General features: G+C 53.7%; 1 protein-coding gene across 5 annotated transcripts in view; it reads right to left on the bottom strand.

Annotated features, from left to right (window-relative positions):
- The window catches only part of TSC2 (TSC complex subunit 2), a 38,315-nt gene that overhangs the window by 10,259 nt on the left and 5,911 nt on the right, over positions 1–22,145 (bottom strand). For 2 of the 5 annotated variants that reach the window (XM_080677128.1, XM_080677132.1), the window contains exons 5-28: positions 21,374–21,518; positions 20,205–20,322; positions 19,743–19,791; positions 19,231–19,356; positions 18,807–18,880; positions 16,850–16,976; positions 15,891–16,034; positions 14,890–15,027; positions 14,230–14,333; positions 13,390–13,471; positions 12,149–12,304; positions 11,554–11,670; positions 10,393–10,515; positions 9,430–9,536; positions 9,078–9,228; positions 7,689–7,811; positions 7,074–7,208; positions 5,047–5,236; positions 4,058–4,151; positions 3,805–3,907; positions 3,394–3,488; positions 2,012–2,140; positions 491–655; positions 110–262 (exon numbers count right to left, since the gene is read on the bottom strand). In XM_080677128.1, the coding sequence (XP_080533254.1) occupies positions 110–262; positions 491–655; positions 2,012–2,140; positions 3,394–3,488; positions 3,805–3,907; positions 4,058–4,151; positions 5,047–5,236; positions 7,074–7,208; positions 7,689–7,811; positions 9,078–9,228; positions 9,430–9,536; positions 10,393–10,515; positions 11,554–11,670; positions 12,149–12,304; positions 13,390–13,471; positions 14,230–14,333; positions 14,890–15,027; positions 15,891–16,034; positions 16,850–16,976; positions 18,807–18,880; positions 19,231–19,356; positions 19,743–19,791; positions 20,205–20,322; positions 21,374–21,518 (2,948 nt within the window). The remainder of the gene's footprint in view (positions 1–109; positions 263–490; positions 656–2,011; positions 2,141–3,393; positions 3,489–3,804; positions 3,908–4,057; positions 4,152–5,046; positions 5,237–7,073; positions 7,209–7,688; positions 7,812–9,077; positions 9,229–9,429; positions 9,537–10,392; positions 10,516–11,553; positions 11,671–12,148; positions 12,305–13,389; positions 13,472–14,229; positions 14,334–14,889; positions 15,028–15,890; positions 16,035–16,849; positions 16,977–18,806; positions 18,881–19,230; positions 19,357–19,742; positions 19,792–20,204; positions 20,323–21,373; positions 21,519–22,145) is intronic. The other 3 variants (XM_080677129.1, XM_080677130.1, XM_080677131.1) reach the window with 3 other exon arrangements.

The following is a 22,145-nucleotide window of genomic DNA, read 5'->3' as shown; positions in this document are numbered from 1 at the left end:
ATAGAGTGTGACCAGGGTGCCCCATGGGCCCCAGACCAGCACAGCACTGTCCCATGCAAGCCTGGGCACTGTCAAGGTTGAGCAGGCAGGGGGCGGAAGGTTCAGTCACCTCAACTCTGGACTGCCCTCCAGTTCTCCCGAGTCCAGGCCCAGAAGCGACCGGGTTCCAGTCCCCACACTCGTTGTCACGGTGATAAGCTTATTCCCAACCAGCCAGGTTTTGGTCCTACCTCCGGCCAGGAGAAACTCTCCCACGGGGGATCTGAAAGCACAGGAGTATAGGCCCTGCTACTGGACACCACCAGGTGGAAGCACTGGATGGGCATCCTCAGTCATGCAGAGCTGCCCTGCCTGGGCCAACCCAAGGGAAGGAGCCCCATAGGCCACACCTGCTGCCTCTACTTTGACCAAGAACAGTCACTTGGCCAAAGCAGTGGAGAAAAGCTGGCCCTATGCCCATCCTGCCCCAACCCTGGAGCCTGGCCCACACCTCTTAGGGACTGCTGTGAAGTTGGAGAACACGTATCTGGCCATCATATCCAGACATGTTTCTGTGAGCTCCAAGTGGAGATTTTTCAAGTTGTCATCAGCCTGGGCCATTGAGTTCTCATCTGCAGACCCCAAGCTGGCGCTCGTGAGGGACGTCTGGATCCTGCTGGAGGGAGGGACCATGGCAAGGTCAGGGCACTGGGCAGGCCAAATTATCTACCACTGGGGACCAGAGATGGAGGCATGCATGTGCTGAGAGGGCCAAGCTCAGAAAGACCCCGCCAGTGCACATGGCCACTTGAGCCACAGCTTGGCAACAGAGTGGACATGTCACCCCAGAGAGGAAGTGCAGGAGCTCATGGGAGACCCAGGCCCACTCCTGGGAGCAGAGGCTTAGGAGGCAGGAGAGATAGACATCCCCTCACCAAAGCACGGGAGAATTAGGTGATGGCTTCGTGGCAGAAGTTTAGTCATGCAGAGACAGCGAGACCACGGGACGCACGCACAAAGATTGCATTCTGCCCACAGGGCCTCCCATCGAGGACAGGAAGGGTCTGGGCTTCGTGTGTGGCTCTTTACCCTCACACTCAGGTAACCCTGTGCTCCACATGCACCCCAGTGACCAGAAGAGGGGGGCTTATGCAGGTTTAATTCTCATACAAATTCCACATCACCTTTGCCATGTTTTGTGCATGGAAAAAAGCTAAGAGGGAGCCTCAATGACCACTGCCCCTCCCCGAGCCAAACCCCATTCAGTGGAGGCCAGCCTGAGGCTGGAGCCCAAGCCAGGCATCAGGGAGGAGGTGGGTCTCCGAGCAGCAGGACACAGATCTGAAGGGGCTTCCAAGTGAAGAGGCAGGTATCCCCTGCTTAGTGCAGCCTGGCCTGGTCAGCACAAACAGTGACCCCGAGAGCCAACACCTGCACCCCAACACAGCAGGGAGGAGACCAAGACTTTCATCCTTCAAAAGCCCAGGCCTCCCCTGCCCCTCCCAGGTTGGCCCCCACCCCTATTGCCCTACAAACACACCCCCATTCCCTTTCAGCTACCACAGAAAGCAGACCTTTTCTAGAAGAAAGCTCAAGAAGAACGTTCACTAGAGAGGATATGAAAAGCCAAACCCTCGAGAATGTGTTCCCACTGCTTTAACTTGCAAAGGCCCCTGATCAATGGGGACAGGCCTGCAGGAGGCTGCCAAAGGACACTTGCTTCTGGCTCCCAGACGGCCTGAGGAAGCCGTGTAGCCAGCCCGTGCTTGTTTGAGGCTTGGGGACAGAATGCAACCTTCCCACCCCTCACTGCCAGGCTCCCTGGACCAAGGGCTGGGCTCAGCAGGGCAGGCCACTGTGGCCAAGAGGTACCACTTGGGCTCTCCTCCTGCTCCAGCCAGGGAGGGCATGGGTAGGCAACGAAGTCATGCAAGCAGCCCCATGCACCGCCACCCAGGTGCTCCCGCCTGGCAGCGCCACTTCACGGGCCAAGCTCCAGGGTCTGAGCCCCCCACCCAACAAAGCCCACTACCTGCGGACCACATGTTCAGACACACTGATGCTGCGGCACCGGAAGGCATCGGCTGCAGAGCTCTCCTTGAATTCTTTGACGGGTGGAGAGTTATTCAAGCCTTGTTTGGGGGGTCTGGCTATCCTCAAACTACCAGGTGAGGAAGGAAGGCCCAAGCCCCAGGGAGCCCAGCTCCCGGGAGGGGAGAGCAAGCCATTGGAGGGATGAGGAGGAAAGGTCACAGGCCACAGGGTCAGCATGGAGAGCCCGTGGGTGAGATGAACAAAAAACCATGCCAGAAGCCAGTTAGCAGGGGGAAGAAACAGAAAACAAAAAACGCATGAAAATACATCTTGTAAACATGACAGAAAAAGGTTTCACTCGTGATACCAAAACAAAGAACACTAGTGCAAACTAAACGGGTGTGGATCTCACCGCACGGCAGATTCCAGGCTGTGCTGACCAGGTGTCCGCGCACCCTGAGGAAGGCCAGCACTGCCCAGTTCAGGGACTAGGAAGAGCTGAGGCCCTGAGGGTAACTGTTCAGAGAGGCCAGTTCTTAACTAGCGGCCCCCAGCCACCAGAGGCTTGAGAGAACAGCTTGTGACTTTAGGTCCCACTGACCTGGTCATTCTGGAAAATGCCGTATTCCCACTTAGGGAGAGCCAAAAAAGCTTAGGCAGGAAGGTGGGGGACAGGAAGGGGGTAGCCGTTCAAATGAAATGCAAACAAGAACACAAGGCCTAGCACAGATCTTTGTCAGATTTGGCAGAAGCGGCTGCGATGGTAGAGAAGAACATGTCCCCTAGTTAGCCAAGGGCTGGGAAGTGAGTTCTGGAGAAAGGGCACCCGGCCCGAGGCTGGGCTGACCATAGGGCCCTGGGTCCCCAGGAGAGGGTGTTGGGGCCCTGAGGCTCCTCCCCATCCAGGCCAGGTGTTTGGCTTCTCAGGAGTCACAGATGCCCTAATGCAACCCTGGGCTCATTCAGTAGTCAGATCCAAACACAGATGTCCTACTTACTGCTGGCACCCCAATCCCCAGCTCAGCACCTCTTGCACGGGCCACCCAGGCAGGCCAGGACTGGCCACGGCCCAGCACGCAGTCTCCAGGATGCCGCAGACCACACGGCCGCTTGGTGAGAAGAGCTCTGGGCTCTCCAACTGAATGTGGAGCACTAGTGGCCTTCACAGGCCCTGCCCTGCCTCACCACCCCAGGGCACCTTGGTGCCCAGCACAGCCTGCACAGGGGCCTACCCTCAGCCACAGTCCCATTTCCATTCATTAGCCTGAGGGCAGCCGGGCAGCCTCAGGCCCTGCATGCACCATGCTGGTCACAGGTCACAGCTCACAGACCTGCCCTGCCCCACCCGGACACCAGGCACTCCCATGACAGGCTCCACACCTCTTGGGCCTCTCGTTGAGGCTGGTGCTCCGTGCTCTGAAGCTGTCCTTCTCAGGGGTATCATCAAAAGACAGGAGGACGTTGGAGCGCAGGCCCTGTCAGAGTGGAGCAGATCTGAGCTGGAATTGAGGGAACTGGCCTTTGAGGCACCCACATGCTTCTTCCCTGTGCACCTATCAGCCCTACCCAGGTATACTGCCAACCGGGGATAAGCTGCAGGTCTAGGACAGCAGTGGCAGCTCCTGCCCCCATGCCCACAAGTGTGTCCCAGTGGGCCAGGCTCAGCAGAGCAAGTCCTGAGCATCGTAAGCATAGTACCAAACAATGCCCGACCCCTATCACCATCTATCATCCTGCTCCAGCCATGGACAGTCAACAGCAAAGCCAGTCCCAGCCCTAACACTGGCTTACCTTAGTGATAAAAGGAACAAAGTCTTTCCGGAAGGGCAGGCGGCACCTAATGAACCACATAGCTATGACATGATGGGCCAGGCACACAATGTACTGATTGAACCTGCAAGAAGAAAGTGCAGGAGCTCCATCCTGGCACTTGAGAGAAATGCTCCAGGAACTGGAAGCACAGACCAATTCTAGGGCACAGAGGTCAGCATGGCTCTCTGCTCCAAGAGGCCTGGCCTCCCAGGGCATGCACACCAGCACTTACTTGGAAGGGTTGGTATATGGCAGGGAGATGGCAAACACGCTCGCATACTGCTCTGCTGCAAAGTTCCTGTAGAGATGAGGCAGCCTGGCCAGAGCTGCGAAACAAGGAGACAGCCAGTAAGAGAGCCCAGGCTAGCCCGGCAAAGACGGGCCCAAGGCTGCAGTGGGGGCTGATGTTACCAGTCCTCTGTAGTTTCTGAAAGCCAGTGCTGCCATTCTGACCCAAGAGGGCTGCAAAGGAATAAATGTCACAGCCCACCAAATATGACCTTCCACTGACCCTTGGCCCTGGCCCTCTATACCCAGGGCTGACAAACTATGGTCCCTAGACCAAATCTGGCCAGTGGCGTGCATTTGTATGACCCATGAGCTAAGAATATTTTTACATTTTTAAAAGGGTTGTAAACGAAATGAATGTACAACAGAGGCCGTAGGTGGCTCTTTGCAGAAGTACTGGCCCTGTTTGCCTTCTGTTGTCCACACACCTGAGGGCCTACTTAGGGCCAAACACACACTAGGATACTGAGAATAAAGGGGTGAACGAGGCACCTTGAGTTCCTGGAAGTCAGTCTGAGAGGCGAGTCAGCAAAGCCCCTCCAAGCTGTGGTATGTGCTTTGAGGGGGACAAAGAGGAGGCTGTGAGAGCCAGGCTGATTGCAGGGGCCAATGTCAGGTAACAGGAAGCTTCTGTGCAATTTAAACTGACACTGAGGGGGAAAAAGGAGCCAGCCACTCAAAGGCCAAGAAGGAGAAAAGCATTCAAGGCACAGGTGCAAAGGCCCTGAGGCAGCAGAGGGTGGCATGTCCCAGGTTCCCAGGAGGACGGTGCACCTACATGCAGCCACAGAAAGGTTACGAGATGAGGTCAGAGAAGTCAGTTCAGGGTATTTCAGGAAGGGCAGGGCACAGTCCCAAACTCAAGGGTCCACCCCACATTCACATGCATGCACATGTGCACACATTTACACACATGGAGGTACAGACACTTACTTGACAGGAACTCAAGAAGTGGAATGGCCATACTGGCCGTGGCCGAGATGTGTGTGAGCTTCACAACCAGGATGGGCAGAGCCTTGATCATGATGTCAGGCATCTCCACGCTGCAGATGGCCAGGGCCACCACACACTGGCTGGCACAGCGGTAGATGAGGCCTTGCTCCAGACAGTACACCATCTCCCGCTATGGGCAGCACAGATGCCTCAGCCCCAGCCCCGGACAGACCAGCCCTCTGTATCCCCACCTATCTGACAGCTGTTCTAGTGAACCAGGGCGTTGTCTACCCTCACCTGCTCTAAAATGTTCTACACAGAAGGTCAAGGCTTATGAAGGTTAAGTGCCTTGTCCCAGGTCTCTGAGCATCTAAGTGGAAGAGCGACCAGCAGTTGACCCCACCCAAGCTGACTGGATATGGGGGCTACTCCAGTCAGATGCTTCCTGACACTTTTCCACCAGCCAACACCCTGGAGCCAGGACATGCTGGGCCCATCATCCCCTTGGTTCTGGGACCCCCAACTGGTTGGCCTAAATAAGCAAGGGGAGGTTCTGCCTGACACAATAAGGCTGCTAGGCCCACACGGAGCCTGGCAGTATCCTCCATGAAGACAGTAAGGCTGGGCCTGTGGACTAGTGCCAAGTGCAGGCTTGGGCCACAGCCTCAGCACAAACCACCTGGTGGCTCGAGGCCCCATGGATGATTTTCATTTCCTGCAGCTGCCCCACCCCTCAGAAATATTTCAGGCCTCAAGGTTCTCAGGGAACCTTCAGCCCAGCATGGCTAGCTGCCCCTTTGGGAATACGAGGAGGGAACAGGATGGGAAGTTAAGTGTGAATTCCCAACAGTGCTGTGGTGATCACGAACTCAGAAAGCCCAGAATCTGAGTATAGGCCTCTCTCCTTGCTGGCCATAACTTTGAGCATGCTACCTGACCTCTCTAAGGCAAGGTTTTGACAAAGAAAGGTGTCAGGAAATTATTTTATTATTATTTTTTAATCCTCACCCAAGGATATGTTTTTATTTATTTTAGAGGAAGGGAGAGGGAGAGAGAGAGAAAAAAAACACACATCAATTTGAGAGAGAAACATCAATTGGTTGCCTCCTGTATGCACCCTGAACAACCAGGGATCAAACCCACAACCTGGGTATGTGCCCTGACCGGGAATCAAACCCACAATCTTTTGGTGTATGGAATGATGCTCCAACCAAGCTATACTGGCCAGGGCAGGTGTCGTGAATTTTAATGAGATAGTAGTAAATGTAAGGGCTCAATGTGGGCCTCACTCACAGCAGCAAAGAATAAATAAGTCAAGCATTGCTATTCATGCTTGCTGCACCTGATGACAGATGTGGAGGTAGATGGAAGTCAGGGGGCCCTTGGCCCAGCCACACTGCCTCTCAAAACAGGGCCAGCTCTGCCAAGAGGCTTGGCCACCTGTCCTAAAGCTGTAGCAAGGACAAGGCAGGCAATATTCCTCAAAAAGACACTTCTGCCCAGCCAGCGCGGCTCAGTGGCTGAGCGTCGACCTGTGAATCAGGAGGTCACGGTCTGATTCCCAGTCAGGGCACATGCCCGGTTTGCGGGCTCGATCCCCAGTGGGGGCGTGCAGGAGGCAGCCGATCAATGATTCTCTCCCATCACTGATGCTTCTCTCTCTCTCTCCCCACCTCTCCCTTCCTCTCTGAAATCAATAAAAACATATTCTATAAAAAAAAAACACAAAGAGACACGTCTGGGTGTGTGTTGGGTGGTGGGGGAGGGGGGGGCAATCAGGTGCTGCATTAAGCCCACATACCCCAGAGGAGTGCTCAGGAATGCCAGGGGATTCAGATGTCTGCAGTGCCAGGGTGGGCCACAGCAGGGGTCCAGTGGGCACACAGGGAAGCAAAGCCAGGCCCCTTGTCCTGGCCTAGCAGCCACAGTAAGTTAGGAGGAAAATGTTGAGCCCATTTGCCTGAAGCAAACACCCTGAGGATCAGATAGGCACCACAAAGTTCAACTGTCACTCTCCCATCTGGTACCTGTCTGGCTTTGTCCAAGTAGTTATGGTAAGAGATCAATGCTGTCAGCACAGGAACCACAGCCAGATGTAGGTCAGTTCTGGAGAACCCTTCTGGGGTGCCTCGAAGTCGTTCGAGGGTCTTGGGACCTGAAAGCTAACAAACAAGGGCCAGATGTGAAGCCTTGCCTGGTGGCTAAGTCAACTGTTGGGTGGCCAGAAGTCCCTGGGAACATAGGCCCAGTGGGAGGAGGGTCAAGAGCTCAGGGGCCTTCCTACTTCCATTTCCGGCCAAAGGTCTGCCTTTTCAGGGAGAGACAGGAAATGTGATTGATGTCTCTATCACAGGAGCCCCAGTGAGGCAGAGACATCACACTCAGTATCTTGAGTTCTAGCTCTACATTGGGGACCTTCCATTTTCTGCCCCATACGCTGGGAAAGAAGGACGGGTCCTGGAAGCATGTTCTACACTCTAGACAGAGATCACATCTCTGAAGGAAATGCTTTGATAATGATGTTCGTTTCACCATGCCGCCCAGGGCCTTGAAGCCTTTTGGAGAGAGAGGAACTATGCTGCAGCACCACCATCAGCGGCACAGGAACCCTTCAGTGAGTGACACAGGAAGCAGCATGTTACCATGGAGCACAGAGCAGAAGACAGCTGGTCAACGCTGCACGGAGAGGTGAAAATGAGGACCTTGTAACGCAGCGACTCCGGCAGCTTGCTGAGCACAAGCTTCAGCACCTTCCAGTCAATCTCCTGCAGGAAGAGGGGTCAGTCAGGGGGAGGTCTGCTCCCTGGAGAGGGGAGATGGAGTTTCCAAGTTTGAATTGCTAGTTGGAGCTGAATAGCTGGTGGGGTGGGGTTTGTGGACCCTCCACTTCTCTGTTTTCCACACTTCTGGGCAGGGCAACAGCTGCCCTTCCCTTTGCCAGGCTGAGTGAAGGCCCAGTGTAGAGCCAACACTGCCTCTCTCTTTTTAGCTGGATCTGGAACTTCCACACACCTGGCGCCATCCTTCCCATTCGCCCAACAGAGACCACGGGACTGCCTGCCTACTGCACGGAACCTAAGGGGCCTCACGGATGCCCACTCAGCACGATAGATAAGGTACAGCAGGAAAAAGCTATTACACCAGCTCCAAGGGAGCAGCAGCAAGCATCCCTCTACAATCCACAAGCCCGGGTAACTGTTGCAGGACTGAAGTCAACCCAAGGCCAAAACAATAGGGAGGACCGTCATGGCACCACCAGACCCATTTGGTAGCCCTCCCAACCTCCATTAGAGGTGACCACTGCCCATGAGCTACACCAACTGCCACAAATCCTGAAAGCCTTTCTCAGACCCCATCTGTGATACAGAGGCCTTGACAGTCACAGGAAATCTCAGATGGTCCCCTTTAGTGCCAACGTCAGGCACCCCAGGGAACCTGCCCTGCCCTCCGCTGTAGCCCTCAGGAGCTCCCCTAGCCCATTACAAGCTGTCCTGCCCCACCCTGCCCTGGCACACTGCTGTCCACTTCTTTCTTGCTGGCCCGTCAGGAAACGGGCCTAAACTCTTCTGCCTCCCCATCTCCACCCAGCTAAATCTCTGCTAACAAAACTGCACTGACCCTACTTCAAAGCTTGCTTACTCCTGCCCCTGAAACCTTCCCTGCCTTTCAAAACTGACCTTACTTGCCCCTCCAGGTGCCCCAACCAGATGTGACTGCATCCCTTGCAGTCCCACAGGCCAATCTATGCTCCTGAGGCCAGCCCTGCTCCATGATTCCAGTTGTCTGTCTACACACCTTAGTCTTGCACCAAAACCATCTCCTGGAGACAGGAATGTCTCCACACCCAGCTCTGCACACAGCAGGTGCTCAACACATAGTTACAGAACTGCTGTGGAACCTCAGGGTAGAACCTGAAAACCAGCACGAACTTCCCAAGGTCACTAATACAGGGAAATGAACTGTATGACACTCTGGGCAGCACCAGTCATTGCTCAGTGCCATTAGGGAGCTCAAGGGACCAGCCAACTCACCTGCTTCAAGCACTGCAGGAGGACACGAAAGACCAGGGAGTAGGGCAGAGAGCCAAGCCGTACGGCAGGGCCTGCAGATGCTGGGCCAGACAGCCCGGTGGGAGGTGACAGGGGGCCACTGGCCTTCTTCTCAGAGCCTCTCTCTATCTCCCTGTGGAAGCAAACGGGAAAAGCACTGAGGCTGAAGCCCCTGATCCATAGGGTAAGAAGACCCACTGGGACCCTCAGACACACGACAATCCTTGGGGTGAAAAGCAGCTAGCTCCACCAACCTGCCCCGTAACCTTAATGCCATGAAACTGGGGAAACAGGTCTGATAGTGGCAGAGGGAAGGAGGTCAGCCCACACGTACATGTAGTCACAGAGGCAGTAGGGGCTAAACCGCACAACGCCATCCTTGGTGGGCAGGCCAAGGCGATGTAGTGAGTCGGCCCGCAGCAGCAGCAGGAAGTCGAAGGCCTACAGGGAATAGAAAGCACCATCCACAGAGCAGGACCATAATGGACCCATGCCCTCAGACCCACACGTTTCTCAGGAAAGGCTGCTTTCACTAACAGCAAATACACCCCAACTTCTCCACGCAGACAGTGGCAGGTGGTGAGGTACAGCATTCACGGCCCTCTCCCTCAGAGCCCAAGGGCTCTGACAGTCCCATAGCAGATGGCAATGCTGTGGCCTCTCACACCATAGGTCCCACCTCCAGGAAAAAGGAAAGTGATGCCTTTCATGCTGGCTGGATAGCACTGCTCCAGGCCTGAAGTGCCGGAGAGCAAACTTCTGCTCAGGACACTGTCACTTCCTCCAGTGAATGAAGGGTCACTTAACTGGGCTCCCTAAATGACAGAGGGCTGCCCCACCAGGGAGATGCTCTGGGGAGAGCCAGGCTTCTGTCTGTGACCTCGGCTCAGCCTGGTGCCAGCATGCACAGTGGAAGCTCAAGGCAGTTTGTCCTGCCAAGCCCCTGACCCCACACAGCCACACCTTTTGCTGTAGGTTGCCGACAGATTCTGAAGCACCAGGAATGGAACACATGCTACCCTGTAAATTGGTGTGACACCCTTTCTCTGTCCCCATCCCAGGCCACTGTGTGACTCAGACTGACATGCCACAGAGCCTCTCAGGCTGCAGGCAAAGAGAAGGGCAGCCGGTGCCACAGCTGGTACTAACGGAGGGGACAGTTTGCTGGAGGACCCCCCACCACCACGGACATTTGCCACCAAGTCTCCTGTTTGAGGTCACTATACCACCACGACTGAGGCAGCTGCTGGGCCCCCCGGGGAATCTACCTCAGGCCAGCCCGGTAGGCCCATCATACCTGCAGCCGGATGCTGCTGGCAATGGGCAGGGTATAGCTGTGCTTATAGTGGAGCTGGATGTGACTGACGAGCATCTCGTATACACGCATAGCGTGGCTGGCAGGCAAGGTATACAGCTTGGTCTGCAGAGAAAGTATGCTGGTCACCAGGAGGGCAGGAGGCCACAATGCAGCCAGGGAGCTGTCACCCTGGCACCCAGGAGGAGAGAAACCAGAACAAGCTTTAGAGGCAACTGGGTAGCATCTACCATTTAAAATGCATGAACACTTCAAAGTCTCCAGGACTTTGCCCCTCGGACATCCCCACAGGCAGGCATGCAGTAATAGCAAAAAATTAGAGCCAGCCTCATCCCTATCATCCATAGGGAATCAGTTACTAAACCAGAAAAGTCCATTCAGCAGAGCGCCACACAGCCGTGTGTGAGAGGAGACCCTGCAGGCTGAAAGAGCACACTCAACACCACACAGCAGAGGATAAACCAGGGCAGGACAAGCACGCATGATGCTCTGTGAGGGGTATAGGTATCTTTTTATTATTATTATTATTTGAGTTCAGAGGAAGGGAGGCGTAGATAGAAACATCAACGATAAGAGAGAATCATTGATCGGCTGCCTTCTGCACTCCTCCTACTGGGGAATCAAGCCCACAACCCAGGTATGTGCCCTGACCAGGAATCAAACTGGTGATCTCTTGGTTCATAGGTTAACGCTCAACCATTGAGCCACATCAGTCGGGTATAGGTGTCTTTTGAAGTGATAAAGATGTTCTAAAAGTGTCTGTAGTGATGGCTACACAACTCTGTGAATACACTGAATCATACACTTTAAACAGATGAATTGTATGGTATGTAAATTATCTCAATAAAGCTTTAATAAAATCAAAAAACCTTGGGGACAAATGGATGGCAGCCCTTCCCTCCGCTACTGCTGGGAGAGCTGAGGGCATTGTTGGGCAATGACTCAGGAATGGCTCTGCACAGTATGGCCCTGACCAGGCCGAGTCCACCCCTCTCCATGCTGTGACAAGTCAGAATCACGCCCAGGCTGCCCTCTTTGACCCCCATAAAGCCCAGTTCTCCCAGGAGATGTATCCCAGAAAGATCAGCACTCTAACAGACACAGCTGGTCATCACACCCCCTCCCAGAAGAGTGGAGGCCCACCTGAAGGATGACCAGGAGCCCCAGGACAGCAGTCTTCACATCCTCCAAGGAGGCAGAGTATGCTGCCATGTCTCTTTCCTCCAACTCTGGGGGCGGAGAGAGGGAGCGGGCAATCACCTTGGGAGAGAAGATCTGTATTTAAATCCCGGTTCCAGGCTCCCAGAAGGAGCACCCATCAAATTCCGAACTTTCCCCCAGCATGTATTTTTTTCCTTTATTTCTCAAAAGGAGAGATGCACTTTATGCACCTGAGGAATTATTTAGACACTGTGGTGCATTTCAAAATTAAAAGAAAAGGATGCTGGCTGTGTAGGCAGACCATGGGCCAAGCCCCACCCCAGCCCAACTTGGGCTACCACCAAGCCACTTCCCAGGCTCTGGGCAACAGGACATTGCTGAGCAGCAGCAGGCCCAGCAGATCTTCAGACAGTGCCCATCCCTGCTGGGAGGGAAGCCCTGCCTCTGAGAGACCCAGCCAGTCATTCTGCAGAGGATGGGGATAGAGTCCAGAGAATGCTGCTGCATGCAGGGCCTTGCCCCAAACAGGAGGGGTCCTTCTGGCAGCCCAGGGACCCGGAGCCCCAGCAGCTCTCACTTTCTCAATGATGTCCAGCAGGCTGTTGAAGTGGTGGGTGTGGCAGCCTTCAGCCAGGTCCACCAGCAACTGGGTGGCCAACTTCCGGACCTGATGGTCTCTGTCCTCAGGGATGTGGGAGAGCTGTGAGATGACCACCGTGTTGATGAGCTCCTCCTACAGCAAGCACAGTGGAGTGAGGGGAGCTACCTGCAACAGAGGCTGGAAAGCAGCTAAGGCACCACTCCAAATGGGAAAATGTATGGCAGCAATGGGTCAGCGCTGCCAGAGTCCCTTCCAGGGTGCTCTGCCTGGCCCCTCAGTTCAGGAGAATGGCAATGGCTACATGATGGCCCAGCACAGGCACAGGTCCTCAGGCTCATGATGCAACAGTGAATGTCCTCACTTGCACTTTGTCACTGACCATCACAATTAACATAATCTTACATGGAAGGCCCTCTGTGTGTGCGTCTGGGGTATGAAGGCCTTGTCCCTAACATCACGAGTCCACCTTAATAGGGCAGTATGACGAGAGCTTTTGGGAAGGCAGGGCAAGACTGACCCTGATGTGAGGGATCTGAGAACCCAGAGTGGCTTCCTAGAAGAGCAGCACTAAGCTGGACTCCGAAGGAGGCCGGAATGCCAAGACACAGACTCAGGGAAAGGGAAGGCTGAGAGGGTAGGAGGAGCACCGGGAACGCCCGGTGTGCTGAAAAGCAAGGGGAAACACACAGAGCCTGAGGTGTATCTGCTGGAGGAAAGAGCATGGCGGGCAGGCTCTGGCCACAAACCCAGTGAAAGATGGGCTGGAGGGAGAAACTGGCAGTAGAGAGACAGGCAGGGCCTGGCACTACCCCAGCAGCTAGTGGTCGGGCTGGGGTCCAGAGGGTAAGTGTGATTACAAAGACAAAAAAAGAAAGAAAATATCCCCATGCAGGACTGCAAAACACTCTTTAACAGGACAGAAACTGTGCCCTCCGGCCTGCTCAGCCACACCTCTGAGCCCAGCATAGGCCTGGCAGAGGATACCATGGAATATATGGATGGATGGATGGATGGATGGATGGATGGATAAACAAACAAGGGAGAAACAGACAAAGCCTATTGAGAAAACCTGCCACAAAGGAGTGTGTCAGATCCCAAGTCCGGGCAGATCCCCGGAGGCTCTCAGTGCCCAGTGAGGGCCATGCAGGGCCTCTAGGGCCAGCCTCACCCTCACCCCTGATGCCCCAGGGTGCCCCCGCCAGCCATGGGACACACACCTCATAGAACTGCCTGTTGATGAGCAGCACGAAGGACAGGACGTCCAGCACCTTGATACGCACAGCACTGCGGGATTCACTCCTAGGGGCAGAGGCACACCTTCTGGGGCCTGGTGGGAGCACCACTGCCAGCCTCACCCCCTGCACCCGGCAAGCTATGCCCTGCTAACACTGCATCCCAAACTCCGAGAGCTCCCCTGGCCTCACCTCCTGCACCCGGCAAGCTATGCCCTGCTAACACTGCATCCCAAACTCCGAGAGCTCCCCTGGCCTCACCTCCTGCACCCGGCAAGCTATGCCCTGCTAACACTGCATCCCAAACTCCGAGAGCTCCCCTGGCCTCACCTCCTGCACCCGGCAAGCTATGCCCTGCTAACACTGCATCCCAAACTCCGGGAGCTCCCCTGGCCTCATCTCCTGCACCCGGCAAGCTATGCCCTGCTAACACTGCATCCCAAACTCCGGGAGCTCCCCTGGGGACCCAGACCCCAGGCCCACTGCAGGAAACTAAGCCCCACCCCCTGCCCCAGACTGGGTGGCAAGGAACTGACTCTCTTTCTCTCTGTGTGGGGCCCAGCTTGTCAACATCCAAAGAACTGGGGAATGAGACACAGAGCTCAGCCCTTAGAGAGGCATCTTTCTATACAACCACTCCACAGCAAGAAGCAGAGGCCTCGAGAATTCTGCCCTACAGGAAAACAACATTTTCCTGCTCATTGAGAATGATTACTTTCAAGAATCAGAAAGGATAGCCCTCACTCTTTGTGTTCTAGACCCCAGCCCAAGGCATAGACACAGGGTCAGGTTCCAGGGCCCAAAAGGTCTCCAGAGTCTCCCTACCTGAAGAATTTCTCCATCAGTAACTGCAGGTTGTGAATCCAGCCAACCTTTGCTGGGTGGATTGACTGAGCCCTGTAGGTTATTAAGTTTAAGAGGGAGGACTCCTGTCAAAAGAAGAAAAACCTGTTGTGAATGAGCCACTTTGCCTCTCCAGAGATTTTGTTATAAGCACACCCTGTGCTAATGGCCCAGGAGAACAGTTTGCTCAGTGAGACCAGCCACTTCAAGGCCCAGGTGGGGAGCCTACCAAGACAAAGCTTTACTGGCAGCAGCGAAAATTCATTTAAAAGCACATGTAGAGCCTTGGCATTAAGCTGAGCATTTCTGGCACAAGGACTGCCTACTGCCCAGAGAGCAGACATGTTAAGCAACAAATCTCCATGGCGCTGGCCAGCACCTTCCTCCACACAGGTGGGAGGAAACTGACAGTTAGGCTAGCACTGTGCTCTGAGCCACACATTGTTTTCTGGCACCTTCACAGACTTCCCTGCTGGAATACAAATCTCAGGAGAGCAGAAGCCTTTATTTTAAACACAGTTTCAGACCCACGCAGCCAGGGTTCCCAGAGCTGAGCAGAACCACCCTCCCTACAAGCCTGGTGGAACCACCCTCTTGCCTGAGCAGCAAAGGCCCCACCAGGTTTTCGAGAGGTGGTCTTACAGGTCTTTGGTCTGCACATCTCTCAATGAGCTCAAAGTATCTCTCCTGTGAGCCATGGAACTCGTTCTGATCACATAGCTCTTCCACTGTGGTCAGCAGGTCATGGACAATGGCTCTGAGCTCTGGGCTCTCCAGGCTCTGCAACACAAAGGTGCAATTACACAGGAGTGACTTCTGGCTTCCCTCAAGGACTCAAGACCAGCTGCATCCAGATCCTCCCCATGCCCTTCCACTGGACAGGGGGAATGACCCCCACGCTGCTGGGACCCATGAGGCAGCCAGGCTGTTCCTGCTCATTCACCACCCCCAGGGAGTCCTGGCTGTGCCCACATAGGGACCAGCTCCCAGTACTTCACACCTCCCCGGGCTCAAACACCTTCTGAAGACCCCAGGGAATGGTCTCCAGCCTGCCACTCTGGGATGAAGCACCACCTGGCCAGCTGGTCAGTGGACAATGAGGGATGAGTCCAGTCCTTCCTCCCCTTGGCTGGCCACCTAAACACTGGTCCACGCTAGTCCCCAGAAGACCCAGCTCTGAGCCCTTGCTAGACACGACTTTGTGATCTCCGCAGCCCCCACATCAGCATGTCCCCCTTCCTGCTGTGGTCACACTGTCCTCCAATATTATACCAAGGTTATGGCTTACTTTCTAGATGCTGAGGGAACTGTCTTCAGGGTCCACTTCCAGGCCATAAAGGTGACCCAATCTTAATCAATACCAGCACTGCCCCCTTAAACACCTGCTACATATTCCTGCTCCCAATGATGGAGCGCACTTGGAAAACTCAACTGTCTTTAATGGATGACGAGTAGACACGACTAAAAATCATCAGGGAATACACCAGGCAGGCTCAGAGGGAAGGTCTTATGAGAGTTATCATTCAGGTGAGATGAACCAGCCAGCCCCACAGGTCCAGGCCCTGGTCCCCAGGGAAGGGCCCTTAGGCCTGCTTGTCCATGGTCTTGGTCCTCCCTGTGCCCAGTCTTCTCGCTGGCCTGACCTGAAGCTGCTGAAGCAGGCGTTCGATAATGTTCAGCAGAATGTCCCATGTCACAGCCTGGAGCTCCCTCTTGTACTTTTTGATGAGTCTGGTTATAGAGAGGACGATCTCATAGGACACCACCTCGTTTGGACAGGTCATGGCCTGGAACACAAGGCCCAGGGAGCAGGCAATGTTTAGCTACTTCTTGCTCACCCACAGAAAGCCCCCATCATGTCACCCATGAAACGCAGCATAAGAAGCCTGAGAGGGCCACGCTCCCCATGCTTATCTCACGGGTCACCCAAGTATCATAGGAATCCAGAAGTGTTTTCTACATTGGCTCCAAAAGGCCTGACTCAGCTAAATTTCAGGGCCCTGACTTACTGGCCTAGAGGAGCCTAAAAGCTACCCTGATGCAAGCTATGCCCAAAGACCCCACACTCCACTGCCCAATGAGGAATGGGCAGGGCAGGAAAAACAGCCCATAAGGAGATTCTTTGTTAAACCTGTACACAACACAGCTCGTCGGAGCTGCTTTCCCTGTGGGAAGATGCGGTTGGTACAATGGCCCCGCTCACCGAGGTGCTGTGATAACTACGTGAGAAACATACACAGAAAGTACTCCAAATACGACCAGGCACCATGGAAACAGAAGCCCATCACTGGCCTCCATTCTAGAGCGAGTGATATCACCAAATGAAATCCTCACCAGTTAGTGTCCCATCCCTGGCGGAACCTTGAGCAGTTCTAATGATAATTTTCAAGATACGAAATTCTTAAGATAAACGATTTGCTTGAGGAAGGGACTTTCAAACGGCCCTAAACCTCATTTCCAGTTGCAAAGCAAGTGACTGGAAATATCCCCACTGCCCCTGCAACAGAACCCGTCCAATGGGTCTGTTCTGGCCAGGCAGGAAACCTGAATGAGGTGAGTTCTCTGGCTCTCACCAGCTCCTGCGGCACAAAAAAAGAGTTACCTCATAAAATGATGGCAACACAGATGTCGGGGAGTTCTTGAGAGAATGGAGTCGGTGGGCTCCCCAGAGAGCCATGCCAACAAAGAACACAGCTCCTCTCAGCAGCGGGGCATCTTCCATGTAGGCTCTGAAAATGTTCCCCAGAAAGACGAATGTGAGCAGAGCCTGGGGCCAGTGTCTGCCTACTGCAGGACCCAAGGGTGGGCCCAGGCTCCTTGTAGCCTCCCCAGAGGTCCCTGCACTTATGGGGCAGAAGCAAAGCTGGTGAGAAGTGCTGGTCAGGGAACACAAAGGTCAGGGTCAGCAGCAACCATCTGATTCATTCACACATTGCTCACCACGAAGCCATGCTAGATGCCAGGGCATGGAGGTGAAAGAGCTTACAGTCCGGGTGACACAGACATGAACCACAGAGCCACGTAAGGAAATGCCAAGTTGCTACCTCAAATCACAGCTAAGAAGGAAAATCACGGGATAGGAAAGCAAAACCTGCTTGGGGTGCTCAGGGAATCAACAATGGCGCCTAGATGTCAAGGAGCACTCAGAGAAACTTAACCAAGGTGAAAGATATTCCAGCAAGAGCAAAGGACACATGCAGAGGCCCATGGCAAGATGGAGGGAATGAGAGGCTATGGCTGGGGCAGGGCCTGAGCACCCAGGCTTTGCTGCAGGGAGGAGTTTGGTTTTGATCTGAGAGCCACTATAGCTTCAAGCAAAGGATGACAGAGATCTGTGTTGGAAAAAGAACATGTGGCTGCCGTGAGGAGGAATGGACTTCAAAAGGCCAAGAGTGGCCCTAACCAGTTTGGCTCAGTGGATAGAGCGTCGGCCTGCGGACTGAAAGGTCCCAGGTTCGATTCCGGTCAAGGGCATGTACCTTGGTTGCGGCACATCCCCAGTGGGGAGTGTGCAGGAGGCAGCTGATTGATGTTTCTCTCTCATCGATGTTTCTAACTCTCTATCCCTCTTCCTTCCTCCCTGTAAAAAATCAATAAAATATATTATTAAAAAAAAAAAAAAAAAAAAAAAAAGCCGAAACCGGTTTGGCTCAGTGGATAGAGCGTCAGCCTGCGGACTGAAAGGTCCCAGGTTCGATTCCGGTCAAGGGCATGTACCTTGGTTGTGGGCACATCCCAAGTAGGAGGTGTGCAGGAGGCAGCTGATCGATGTTTCTCTCTCATCGATGTTTCTAACTCTCTATCCCTCTCCCTTCCTCTCTGTAAAAAATCAATAAAATATATTTAAAAAAAAAAAAAAAAAAAAAGGCCAAGAGTGGCCCTAACTGATTTTGCTCAGTGGATAGAGCGTCGGCCTGCGGACTGAAGGGTCCCGGGTTCGATTCCAGTTAAGGGCATGTACCTTGGTTGCGGGCACATCCTCAGTGGGAGGTGTGCAGGAGGCAGCTGATCAATGTTTCTCTCCCATCGATGTTTCTAACTCTCTATCCTTCTCCCTTCCTCTCTGTAAAAAAATCAATAAAATATATATTTTTAAAAAAAGGCCAAGAGTGGGTAGAGGAGTCCATCGAGGAGATGAGAGCTGAAGGGGTGGGGTGGAGGCCCTTGGTGGACAGATGTAAGCCTCCTCTAAGGGACAGAAGCAACAGGACTGATAATGGTTTGGCTGTGAGAGGTGAGGGCGAGGGCCTCAAAACAGGATCAAAGGTGAGGCAGCCTCACTGGACAAGATCCAAATATGGGAGGGAGATTTTGAGTTCAGTTTTGAATGTTCTGATTTTGCCAGCAGAAGTTGAAGAGGAGAGCAGATCAGGATCATTAAGATGTATGCTCTAGTTTTAGCGCAAGCTTCTGGAGCAGTCACCCCAAAGGAACAGGAAACCTCTCCGTTCGCCTATACCGGGCAAAAGCCAACACAGACAACCTCCTCACGAAGGCTCTGCAGCAGCCGATCCAGCCACTTCACCCTCACCTTCTGCCCAGGCCTTAACCACACTCACCTGTCCTCCATGATGCGGCACATGTTATAGATAGCACTGTGGCCCAGGTGGGTGCCCAGAAGGTTACGCATCAGCTGGGAAACAAAACACACCAGATACCATTGGCAGATACAAGTCCCAGGACCCCAAACTCTGGCCAGCCCTGCACAGCCACTGCTCCAACACCCTTCATGTCCAGCCATTTTCAACCATTTCTTCCCAAACACAGAGGCCACAGAGTTCCCAAAATGCCACCAAAACCCTGACCTCAGCTCAACCACCTTGGGGAAATGTCAATGGACTCCCCTTAACAGGCCATTATGTGGCCATTCCAAGAATCAGATGGCCATTCATTAAAGACAAGATGGCCCTTGTCCTGCCCATGTGCCTGGCTTATAACTTCATCTAGGAAAGGACTCTCTAGGACAACAGTTCAAACTCCCACCTTCCAGCAAGGTTCACAGAGCTCCTTGACATTGATGGTGCGACAGAGAGTGACAATAAAGAGGGGGAGGCTCTCAGCTGGCAGGCAGTTGTAGCAGACCACGGCATCCAGCACCTGCAGAGACACCTGGTGGGGTGGAGAGAGGGGTCACACCAGCCCTGCCTCAACTCCTGCCCATAGGGAGGTAACATCCCCAGCCTCCTTCCCACCCTCCTTTGGTCAGTGAGTATTGCCCCTTCCCACTGCCAAAGCAGCCTTCCTCAAAAGCACAAGAGCAAGTGAGTGTCTGGGGGATACTTCTACATCCCAAACATTGTGGATCATCCCATCCTGAACTATGACCCCACAACAGAGGTCACCCAACCACCCTTACTTACAGGAGAGTGTGAGGCTCAGAGAAGCCGAGCAGCTTGCCTGGAGCCACATGGTCAGTGAGGGGACTTAATCCCAGAGCCCACCCAGACTATCCAGAAGGAGGGTGAAAGAAACTGTCTGAGAGGGTAGCTACTGACCTCTATGTCCACAGAGGACACAGTCTGCACACAGAGCAGGCAGATCATGCTGTTGGAGGAAGCGCAAAGTCAACTGAAAGGCTATTTCCCTGAGGCTGCATGGCTCCAATTTACTTTCTGATACTCCACAGAGTCAGTTACATGAGGGGCTCCTCCTCCCTAGGGCCCCACTCATCTACAGATAGGCAGGTGCTCAGGGTTGCCCCTGCCCTCATGGATTTCACAGAGTGTTTAGAAAAAATGACAACAAGTAAATAAAACCAGATAATATTACATCCATTAAAAATAAAATACTAGATCAAGCCTCAAAATATCAACTTAAGTAGCAGGTGGCTATGGCCACTTCTAACTTCTCCATTTATTTGGTGGTTTCAACAGCTCTATTCACCCTACAGAGTTGAACTGAAGACCCAAGACAGTGGGACTAGGATCAGAGTAACGTTATTAGAATTCTTTTCTTACTGGACCATTGATGCAATATATTCATCGAGGTAACAGCTGTTGAATTTGACCAAGTTCACAAGCACCAGAAGGAATTCTGAGGACAGGCCAATATCCATCCACTGCAGGACAAACTCAGCTGGGGAGAAGAGGAAGAGAGCAATGTACTTCCTCCCACCTCCTGCCCAGGAAAACACATCCCATCCCACTCAATGCTGGAAACCCCATCAGCAGTCCCCATGCAATGACAGGCAGGTCACGCAAGCACAAAGTCGAGGGAGGCTCAGCTGGAGCCTGAGCACGTCGGCATTTCAGACTCTGGAATTCAAATTCACCAACCCCCAGCATGCACTGAGGGATATCTGGGCTGAGAATCGGTAGCAGTGCTTGTGCATCTGAGGCTCAGAGACCTGGCCCCAATGCTAGGGGTGCCAGTGTCAGCAGGACACATGTTTAGGAGGCAGATTCCTGGCCCCCTGGCCCCAGAAAGAATCTCTCAAAGGAGACACAAGCAATGCTTGGTGTTAGCCAAGTAAACTTAAGACAGCAAACCTGACCATGACCCCGTCAGCACCTGTCCTGGAGGCAAACTAACAGCTGAGGCCCATTTCTGGCCAATACAACAGCAAGGAATTTAGTCTGATTTACTTCTTCCTCCTCCTTTCCCTCCTCCCCTGACCAGTGACATGAAATCTCAAGACTCACAGAAACCTCACACCATCAGAACAAGCAGCAGAAAAGCCAGCAAAGGAGAGAGCTGGAGGTCAGACCCAGGGCATGAAGAGGGCAAGGAGGCAGACCCACTGAGGCGGCCCCGGCCCCCCAGAAACCTCAGGGCACTCTGGGTATGACACAGTCTAATGCCCAGATCAGCATTCTGCACTTCCTACAGCAGAGCTCAGACCACCTCCTGCCTGCCTGAAAGGCACATCTAAGACACATTCCCCAGGAGTTCTGAGCCAGCAGGTCTGGAGTGAAGCCCAGGACTCTGCATTTTTAACAAGCTCCCCCAGGAGATTCGGGTGGCTAACCCAGGTTGTACATGAGTAAGCAGAGCTGTGTGGTGCAGCGCTGTCTGTAGGCCATTCCTGCAAACTGCAGCACTCCCTCAGGGCCCCAGTGGCTTCCACATCCCAGATTAAATTTGATCACCAAGGCCAGAGAAACCTCACACCCAGTGTGGCACCCACCCAATTCTTCTTCCAAGTAGGTAATATGTCTCCCATTATCCGTAAGGGCCTTGAAAACTTCCAGTCTTTCGTGGAGGTCTTCATTGGAGGGATAATCCTTGATGACCTTGAAGAAGAGGGCCCTGAGAACACCCAAGCGATCCCCCTGAAGACAAAATCACAAGGTCAGCAGCCCAGCTTGGATTCCCTGGTCACCTGGGCTTTCTGGGCAGCTGGAAGAAGTCCAGTAGGCTCCAAAACTCCCAACTCTGGGCCTTTTTTCCTTCCCACAGGAACTGGCTATGAGGGACAAATTGGGAACATCAGAGCAGCTCCGAGTAGGGAACCAGATGCACCGGCCATCTGACCAGCATGTGTGAAGCACCCACTATGTATTTGGCTGTGGGCACAGAGTAGGGACAGTGCAGTTCCATACCCCCACCTCTACCACACTCACAGCCCAGGGTGGACACATTTGTGCTCACAGGACAATGACAACGATCTAACTGCACTGACGGTGATGGGACCTCTGGGGCAGACGGGTGTGAAGGAGTTGAGGAAACAGAGGAGGGGAGGAGCCTTCCAGGCAGCAATGGCAGAAGGTGGCCTGAGTGGTCCAGGAACAGCAGAGACCAGTGTGGCCAAAGCACAGTGAGTATGGGTGGCTCAGGGAGAGGGAACGAGGTCAGCAAGAGCAACAGTACAGTGGCTCTCTCATGCCAGGCACCGTTCTCATCATTTTGCATAAACTGCCTCATTTACTCCCTAAACATTCCAGAGGAGAAAAGAGCCA

Source organism: Plecotus auritus (assembly GCF_963455305.1).
Source record: "Plecotus auritus genome assembly, chromosome: 7".
Taxonomy (NCBI): Eukaryota; Metazoa; Chordata; class Mammalia; order Chiroptera; family Vespertilionidae; genus Plecotus; species Plecotus auritus.
This window is presented reverse-complemented; position numbering and strand designations above follow the sequence as displayed.